The 9,900-nt window shown below is 32.5% G+C and overlaps 1 protein-coding gene across 2 annotated transcripts; it reads left to right on the top strand.

Moving 5' to 3' along the window:
- The first annotated feature begins 1,083 nt into the window (after positions 1-1,083).
- Positions 1,084-9,894, top strand: LOC108227826 (splicing factor SF3a60 homolog). Of its 2 annotated transcripts, none has more exons than XM_017403188.2 (13): positions 1,084-1,368; positions 1,452-1,565; positions 1,693-1,797; positions 2,277-2,419; positions 2,576-2,672; positions 3,423-3,587; positions 3,933-4,004; positions 4,731-4,889; positions 5,850-5,927; positions 6,571-6,699; positions 7,389-7,535; positions 8,718-8,889; positions 9,652-9,894. In XM_017403188.2, exons 1-12 carry the CDS (start codon positions 1,195-1,197, stop codon positions 8,862-8,864), a joined length of 1,530 nt encoding a protein of 509 aa, XP_017258677.1. In that variant the 5' UTR covers positions 1,084-1,194; the 3' UTR covers positions 8,865-8,889; positions 9,652-9,894. The 2 variants fall into 2 exon arrangements, with proteins under 2 accessions (XP_017258677.1, XP_017258676.1); XM_017403187.2 differs by having other exon boundaries at positions 1,102-1,368; positions 9,300-9,894.
- Positions 9,895-9,900: the final 6 nt, after the last annotated feature.

Raw genomic sequence — 9,900 nt, 5'->3', positions numbered from 1 at the left:
ATTCCCGCTTTTTACAACATTGGTTGTATCAGCTTATAAGTTATACCAGCATTAAATTTAATTAAAATATAAAATGATAATACTAACAGAATTTTTAAATATTTTGACTTAATTGATAATAAAAAAATTATCAGAGTACACGTTATATATTAAGAAGATCTGTAGAATAATACATGTCGGCCAATAAAACTCGACAAAATTATTAAATTATTAATATTTCAATTTTAATATAATAATAATAATATATAGTATTAAATAATATAAATAAATAGAATATATTTTTGATATTATATTTAAAGTTATAATACAAAATAATTAAAAATAAAATTAAAATATTTAGTTAAAACATATCATCAGTTGTATATTAATAATTATACATAATTTATGATGTGTTTTGGAGAACTAAAAAAAAAGATATCTACATAATGTATTTTTGAAATACAAGTCAAGACAAACATGAATATAAAGATATATGAAAATAATATTAGTGATGATTTTTAATTAAAAAAACGAGTAAGATTATACAATAAAATTAAGTTCGGAAATGTAAAAAAAAAGAAAAAGAAAGATGCTCGTATATTTTTGAGTCAAAAATAAAGGTTAAATACGGTAATTAACTCATATTTCTATTCTAAATAATACATGTCGGCCAATAAAACTCGACAAAATTATTAAATTATTAATATTTCAATTTTACTATAATAATAATAATAATATATAGTATTAAATAATATAAATAAATAGAATATATTTTTGATATTATATTTAAAGTTATAATACAAAATAATTAAAAATAAAATTAATATATTTAGTTAAAACATATCATCAGTTGTATATTAATAATTATACGTAATTTATGATGTGTTTGGGAGAACTAAAAAAAAAAGATATCTACATGATGTATTTTTGAAATACAAGTCAAGACAAACATGAATATAAAGATATATGAAAATAATATTAGTGATGATTTTTAATTAAAAAAACGAGTAAGATTATACAATAAAATTAAGTTCGGAAATGTAAAAAAAAAGAAAAAGAAAGATGCTCGTATATTTTTGAGTCAAAAATAAAGGTTAAATACGGTAATTAACTCATATTTCTATTCCAAATTCCAATCCGCCACTCCGGTAACCTTGTTTATACTTCACAAAACCCTAGGTTTTCAAACCAGAGAAACACCGGAGAGATAACAAGATGTCGGCGACGCTACTGGAAGCGACTCGCGCGAATCACGAGGAAGTCGAGCGCCTCGAGCGCACAATCGTCAAGGATCTCCAAAACGATCCTACTTCCAACAGGGACCGTCTTTACCAGAGCCACCGCGTTCGCAGTATGATTGATCAAATCTCCAGCACTACTTACAAACTTGTATGTGTAGTCAATTTCTCTCTGTTTTTGTTCAATTTTGAAATTGTTTACAATTTTACATCACATTGAATGAATTTGTGTAGATTGAGATATACGAGGACAAGGACAGTGCGAGGAAAGACGAGATTGCGGCTCTCGGAGGCCAGACGGCTAGCGGAAGTAGCGTGTTTAGCGTGTTTTACGATCGATTGAAAGAGGTGCGTCTTTTGTTGGAGGAGAATTGAGAAGTTGTTTTGTATAGAGGATTTGAGGTTTATTTGAGAGTTTTTGTAATTGTTTACGTAATATGTTTGAAACTGTTAATTATTGTGATGTGTTTTGTAGATTCGGGAGTATCATAGGCGTCATCCTTCTGCTCGTGTTGTTGATGCAACGGACGAGTATGAGCAGATGCTTAAGGAGGAACCTCTGATTGAGTTCAGCGGCGAGGTATCTATCTCTAATCTTTCATCGTATCTATGTGCTTATGTAAATGCCTTTTTAGTTGTAATATGCTTTTATTAAGATACTCTAATTGAAATTTACTTTCATTCATCACAAAACAAATGTGAAGGTTACATGTACTGTATGGAACTTTTGTCGCACATACGATTTCGAAGGGACAAACCATTAAAGATTAGATGACTTGTGTAATAAAAGAACTCTAATTACAAGTTGGAGGGTCCTTGTAGCTCATTGTAAATGACTTCGGTAATAATCATGCATTGAAATGGTGATTAGGGGATAGAATAGGGAAGTTCATTCAAAGTTTGTTTCATCCTTCTTATATCAACATTAATGCTATTTGTGAAATTTAAGCAATCTATTTATCCGATCTGTAAGGTTATTCAAGACACTAGGAAATTTATTATCCGATATTTTGGTTTAGCATGTACATCTTTTTGTAATCTATATGTTTTGACTTTCAGGAAGCATCCGGTCGCTACCTTGATCTGCATGAACTGTACAATGATTATATCAATTCTAAATTTGGAGAGCCAATAGAATACTCTGCCTACCTTCAAGTGTTTCCACAAACACAAAAGATACCTCGCAAATTGAAGTTGACAAGGTTTAGGCAATTTTTATTATACCGTATAATATGCTACCTCTTACAGCACATTATGTTTTATGCATAACTAGTTGAGATGATATACATGTAGTGAGTTTGTTTAGCATTTTTTGTCCTGAAATTATAAATTCATATATCTGTAATATGTTCTTATAGGCAATACAAGGAGTATCTGAGCAAATTGCTGGAGTATCTCATAAGTTTCTTTGAACGGACAGAACCTTTGCAAGACCTAGAAAGAATATTCTCAAAGGTGCATTTTATATTGTACCCATCATACTTAATTTTGCATTGTCTTCACTTTTTGTTCATTTGGTGTTACTCCTTGGTGCTGCAAGTGTTGAATATTAGGGATCATGTTTGATTTCTTTTATATTTAAAGATTTTTTAACTCAAGAGTTATGTAGTGTGTTTTTATTTAGTGTCAGTTACTTCTATTTAGTAAAGTATAGTACGTATACATTAATCTTTAATGCTTTGCTGTGCATCAGAGGGGTTTCACACTCCAATATATCTGTTCATCCATCCTAAAATGTAGATTCTGCCTCATTATGAAGTCTGAACAGACAAAGTTGCACACATTTCTATGAGTAATATATGCTATCTTCTAAAATTATAAAAAACAGTGTCCAGTACATAATATATATGCGTGCTGTTATGTATGATGAAAATTACTAACAAAACTAAGAATAGAATCGAATGCTTTACAGAGGACATGTCGTTCTGAGCATGTGGTGTATAATTTTTTAACTTTAATATTAATAGGTGGTTAGGAAGGCTGCTGTTCATGTTGAAATATTTAGAGTGCTAATTTTAAGAAGTCCTTAGTTGACAGTTGACTAGATATTTTGTGGGGAGAAATAAGCACGTATATACCTTATATGAGAAAATGCAAATAATTCTTGTTGTGCCACTTGTTGAAACAAATATGATATTTGATCGGTGCCATTTAAATTCAGGATGTATGTTGTTATTTTTGTAAAGAAGTATCGTCTTGTGACAGGTAAGCACTGAGTTGGAGGAGCAATGGGCCACTGGTATGGTGCAAGGTTGGGAGAATGACACCCATGAGAATGGACATGATCCATCTCAACACACTGCCATTGATCTTGATTACTACAGCACAGTTGAAGAGCTCATCGAGGTGGGACCTGAGCGGTTAAAGGAGGTACAGTATAAGTCTTAATTTAACATGATTTTGGTGTTGTAGGTTTATCTCTATAGTACTTGTGTATTTGCAGAAGATGTATTTATATCATTTGTGAATATTTTTTTTATAATCACGCAAACATTTGTAGTCAAAACACTCAATTAATTAGGAAGTGCAAAATCTTGTGCTGGTAATTCTGTAAGTTTTGTTTGCCATCTTCTGTATTTCTTTTCGTTTGACATTTTAGAATTGGACCTGCTTTGATGAGATGAAATCTAAAATTCTTAATCCGTGAACTATTTTCAAGCAATGTTGTCCTGTTCTTCTATTTTTTGTTATTTTTTACAATGTTGCTTTTGATAGGCTTTGGCAGCACTAGGACTAAAGACTGGTGGTACTATTCGTCAGCGTGCAGAGAGGCTTTTTCTTACCAAGGTATAACACATTTCATGAGCTAACATTGTCAAGCTTAGTTGTAGTTGAACAGTTGAAGTTTTCCCAAAGTGTGTAGGACATGTAATTGCGTGATGAGAACCTTACACAGTATGATGGATACACTGCTTACTCGCAAATTTGTAGTTGAACTTGAACCTATGCTTGTCATATGCAAACCCTTGCGTTGAGATGTTAAGTTGCATTTTGTTGATTTTTCAAAAAAATTCACTGCATTCTAGGTCAGCCTAAATTGACCAATTTATTTTGGAAGGAGTCAAAAGAACTGGGGTTGCTTTTGTTTGATTTAGGATGCAGAATTTTCATGTTTTAGTTGCAATCAGTATTTTTGAATTATGTTTCATAAAAATGGTTGTAGAAATTTATTTTCTGTCTGTATTTTCTTATTTTGTTCATATTCTACACATAATTTTATGTTTTTGTGCTTAGAATTAGGTTAGCCATAAGTTTGATCTACATATAACAGCTAAAGCCGTCTGAGTACATTTTGAAAGCTCTCGATATCTGTACTGATTAATGAAGGAAATATTAAATTCTACTGATTTGATATTGTTTGTTTATTTCCCTAACCACCCTGCTAAAAAAATTTAGTTCAATTGTTTTCCTGAAGTTTCCAACCCTAGATTTTTGTTTTTATGTGAAAAAAAACTGCATACTTCAACTATTATTACTCTACAAACGTCAACTATTATAGCTCTTTCGTGACAGGACACACCTCTTGAAAAATTGGATAAAAAGCATTTTGTGAAGGGTTCACATAGATCAGTACAAAACGGTGCTGCTTCAACTCCACAAGAAACTAATGACTGCAAAGAGATTGCCTTGATGGAAGCTAAGATGGAAAAGCTATGTGACCTGTTACATGAGGTAAGGGCATCCTCATTGTCATCCCTTATTATCTTTTTTCATCTATCAGACACAACAATTATATTTTTTGCAATTACCGATTAATGTGGATTCCCGATCCGAACAATAACTCTACTAAAGAGGTTATTTGTCAGTCATGTAGACTAGCCTTTCTCTTTCTTGTTTCCACTCCAATAGTGGGATAGATAGTATCCTTGAAAGAAGGGAACAGTTTTTGGTGACCCAATGCAAAATGGTTTCCTCAATTTCAAAAATACGTGTTAATTTCTGCGGTAAACTCATCATGATTATAAATTCAAAGCTTTCTTGACCAGAACAGAACTCGGGAAATTTAATCAATCATAGTCTGCGTTGTAGGAAAACTGGGGAAATTTCTCCTACCATAAATATTGACCAAAACGGAACTCAAGCTAGCTGTGTTCGAAATCTTGGAACTGAGCTTCATTTCTTGTCAAGTTCACTTTCTTAAATTTGTGAATCACATCACACCATAGAAAGACTTGTGTAAATTACTATATTAACTTATTGGAATATTTAGAAATTACAAAATGTAGGTAATTGATATATATCTATCTCCATTCTTGTATGTTAAATGTATTGCCTTGTGTATTGTGTATGTGTATGTATTAGTCATAAATAGCTGATATTTGAGTTGCTCACTAGCCATTACCAGCTAAACAATTCTTTGATCAAGATCAGCTTGTTTATATTTCTGTCTAGGCTTTGTTTAGCTTTTAAGCAAAATACACATAAAGTTTCCTATAGAATAGGATACCGTGTACAGACTTTTTATCAAGGAATATGATCAATTGCCATTGAAGGTAATGAATTATGTATCTATATAATGAAAAAGTATTGTAGCAAAACCTTTAGTTGGATACTGTTGCAGGTTGTACATTTGAAGGCCCTGTTACATATTCTAGTTCATCTATTTGACTGCAAACTTTGTGACTTGTGCAGACAATAGTACGCACAAAAGAAAATGTTGAGAAGAAGCAGGCTCTCACATATGAAGAAATGGAAGCAGAAAGAGAAGAGGTAACATATTTTACTTTAATTTTGACCCCTTAAACATGTAAGTCTACCTTCCAGAGAGCGCGTTCATGTTATCTGTTCAGTAGTATATTTTTTAAAATTTTATCAGGCTCCTTTGGTGCATGATACCTGGACTTTGGAAGTGTTTATACAGCATTAATTAGCATAATGTAGCTAAGAACCTATTCCCGAAACGCTATACAGATTTATAGTGTAATGTATCAGTTCACAGACGCTATCTCTGACATCAGTCGGTAATAATCTGTTGTTAGTTTGCCGCTATATAGATTTATAGTGTGTGTATCAGTTCACTGATGCTATCTCTGACATCAGTCGGTTATAATCTGTTGTTAGTTTGCTCTAGATCCCATTGAGGTCAATGTGTTTGCTGATTTGATATACTATTTATTAAAGCATTTAACTCTGTGCTACTTTGCAAGAAAACTTTTTGTGAATATCTAGTTATCTTTTTTGTATATAATAAAGCTCTTTGTGGGTTTTTAACGCAGAACTTTACAGTTTCACAAGTTTTTTATGACTTGTATGAGTATGATACAATATGTAATCTGTTTTCTTTGTTTCAAGCCATGGATTCCTCTAGTTCCTTTTATTTCTGACAGACATTTCTAAAATTTTAAATTGTCAGGATGAGGTACAAGCCGACACTGAAAGTGATGATGACGAGCAGCAGATCTATAATCCTCTGAAGTTGCCAATGGGTTGGGATGGGAAGCCTATACCTTATTGGTTGTATAAGCTTCATGGTCTTGGTCAGGTAATTTTTAATCTCTTGGAACTTATTTGGTAATAAATACTAATTGAAGTGCATTTTTCTAAACTGAAGTTTGTGCCCATTTGGCCTATTAGTTTCCAAAACTCTTAACTTTTATTTGTTCCTGCACCTGTAGTTAATCCAAGATGTATTTTCATGACTGTTTTAAAGATAGTTGCTTCTAATTTTAGTTAGACGTGACATATAAGTTGAGTACTAAAAATTACGAAGTGTGAAAAGTGCAAAACCTGTACCTCAAATGCGTAAATTTATTTTTGCATTTTGACCTTATAAAAATGTATATTATTCTTGTGTAGGTAAGTTTTAGTACTTATTTGTTAATTGGTGTTTTATAAGGCTTCTGGAACAAATTGATTGATTTAAACATTAACGACTACTAGCTTTCTAAATTATAATTTATATAAGGACTATGTTTATTTATGCATAGGAAATAAGCAATCATTTTTAATCATTATTCCACTTGACCTCGAGGTTGATTTCGATTCCCTTTCCAACATATAATTGATAATCAAGACTGATGTTATTAGCACGATCCTCCTTTACGTATACCCAAATTTATAATACTGTTTATGTAATTGAAGTAGTTAAGACTCCAGTCTTATGTCTCCTTTTGAGTTTATTGTTTCGTAAATTGTGGATCTCTCTTCACCAATAGCACGTGTGCTTTTCAGGAGTTCAAATGTGAAATCTGTGGAAACCAGAGTTACTGGGGCCGTAGAGCCTACGAGCGCCATTTCAAGGAATGGAGGCATCAGCATGGGATGCGTTGTCTTGGTATTCCAAACACCAAGAACTTCAATGAAATCACATCAATTGAGGTTTGAATCTCTTGTCCTTTCTATGAAAATTATGTTAATATATTATATGTGAAATACCTTTGCAGGATGGTGTGGTCGTTTTTGTTCTTGTCCTAGTTAGGAAAAGACCTAAATTGGCCTCTTTTTTTTGTCTCTTTCCCTAAGCTTTGATTACAATGATTCTGCTGGAGTTTTTATTAACTTATGTCTTGTTCTCTTTCCCGCATCATTGACTTTTGTTAGGTGATGTCACTTGGAAAGGGCACTTGCCTCGGTGGCTGAGGTGCAGTCAAGGCTTGCCTAGTTAAAATGAATTCTAGTTTAAACCTATATTAAATTAAAACACTGATTGCAGTAACTTTCTTTTGATGAGTTCAGCTAATATGGCAAACTGCAAAATTAAGCACTTGTACAAGTGCTAAGTTATCATATGAAACAAAGAGTTTATGTTTTTGGAAGAAAAAGTTTTTTTTTTGTTCCTAAATTAAGCATATAAACCAAACAGGCATTATTTGATTATAAAATCTAAATATAAATATTATATATGGAATTGTATGCGCATCGAATGTATCCAAGGATCCTATATGGGAGTTTGTTTAGAATATTATAGTTATCATAATTATTATATTGAAAAAAGTTATTAATATGCTTATGCATTTAAATAAAAATGTTAAACTCAACATGCATCAAATTAGTTATTTATAAACCAGATACAACTAATTTGATGCTTGTTGAGTTAATATTCTATATATATACGTATCTATGTGTATATTTTCTTGATATCACAAGATTTGTGCCTCTCTTCAATGAGGTGCAAGTCTCGCCTCTCGCTGAGATACTCCCTCAGTACCCCTAGGTTATTTACATTGGGGATGGAGTGCTCGACATGCATTTCAAAGCTCTTATGAAGTATAGTTTCATAAATTATTTTTTCTTTTGAATAAAAGTATGATGTTTAATTTTTATACAAAAAATAATATTTTGAAAATAAGTTATGAAACTATATTTTATAGGAGTCTTAAAATGCGTGCCAAGCAGTGGAATAAACTGTAAAGAAATGAGAGGGACAGAGGGAGCAGCTTTTAAGAAAGGAATTTTCTTTATTTTAACTTGTAGCGATGCTGAATAGTGTTTTGATTTGCAAACATTGCTCGTTGATATGCACTCTATTTTCAAAATCCTCCCATTTCTTTCGTTGTCCAGGAAGCTAAAGAATTGTGGGACCGTATTCAAGAACGTCAAGGAGTGAACAAGTGGCGTCCAGACCTTGAAGAAGAGTACGAAGACCAAGAGGGTAACATATATAACAAGAAAACATATACCGATCTGCAGCGCCAGGGGTTGATATAAATATCAACTTCAAATCATGACCAAAGTAAGTTCCTGGTGAAGTTGCACCTGTTTTTTACTTGAGCAATAATCGTACTAGTGTGAATATGTTCAATCCTTGCCATCTATAACTTAGCAATTTTATATTGTGGCCCAAGTAACTCATTCTAGAATTAAGAGAAGGAACTTGAACTCCCTCAATTTTAGCGTGGTGTCTCTCTTTAAAATTCAAGGCTAGGGATAAACTTTGGTCACAGGGGTGTAATGTACCTGGTGTTCTTTCACATGTAACAACCACGCCTTCTTTTCATGACATTCTTGCTGATGTTCCAAACTTCCAGCGTTACTTCATTCATAATATATTTCTCCTGTGAATGTTAATTAGGTTGCTTCTTTATGTATGCTCCAATTTGCTTTGAACTTTAAGCAGAGAAATCTAAAGCTCTTATATTTCAGGAAGATGTGATGGTTATCTGACAGTTCTTCCTTTGGGGACATGGAAGTTCTTTTATGCAGAAGAGACGGAAGGAAACTCAAAGTTGCTGTTTTTAGACTAAGTTTGATTATGAACCAACGTTATGGCACAATTTGCACTACCTTCTAATACTTTCATATTTAGAATGTAATACATTTACTGCAACAGGTTGTATGCCAATTGCCAAGAGTACGAAGCCTTTCTCATAGAACATCTATAGTTTACTAATGTCTACTGTGTCGCTCCATTATGTTCACTTACTGTTTATCTTATGGCATGATTGTTGTAACTGCCAGGCCTTTTTTAATTTCTGAAGAATTTTTAACTTTGCAGAAACGTCCTTGTGTAAAGTGCGGATACATTAGCTGTGGCTGGATCTTTATGAACTTCAAGTTCAGATTAATACTGCGGGGCACTGCAAACTTGTGTAGGGCTTATACAAGTATGTAGGGTTGTTCTCGGACTTGATATTTGTATTAACTATTTGAAATGGTTCATGGGTCTCTTCCATGTATATTTATGGCCAACTGGATTGTTGATTCTTGGTTAGTGGCAAACTAAAAAGGTTTTTTCCAATTGGAG

Source organism: Daucus carota, chromosome 6, assembly GCF_001625215.2.
Source record: "Daucus carota subsp. sativus chromosome 6, DH1 v3.0, whole genome shotgun sequence".
Lineage (NCBI taxonomy): Eukaryota > Viridiplantae > Streptophyta > Magnoliopsida > Apiales > Apiaceae > Daucus > Daucus carota.
The sequence above is the reverse complement of the archived record's forward strand: the minus strand, read 5'-3'. Positions and strand labels throughout refer to the sequence as shown.

What these genes read in the sequence shown, in the direction of transcription:
- LOC108227826 (XM_017403188.2), top strand. Translation starts at nt 1,195, where the DNA reads ATGTCGGCGACGCTACTGGAAGCGACTCGCGCGAATCACGAGGAAGTC. An exon ending in CCAGCACTACTTACAAACTT is followed by an intron (nt 1,369 to 1,451) that starts GTATGTGTAGTC and finishes GAATTTGTGTAG; the next exon opens with ATTGAGATATACGAGGACAA. An exon ending in TTTACGATCGATTGAAAGAG is followed by an intron (nt 1,566 to 1,692) that starts GTGCGTCTTTTG and finishes TGTGTTTTGTAG; the next exon opens with ATTCGGGAGTATCATAGGCG.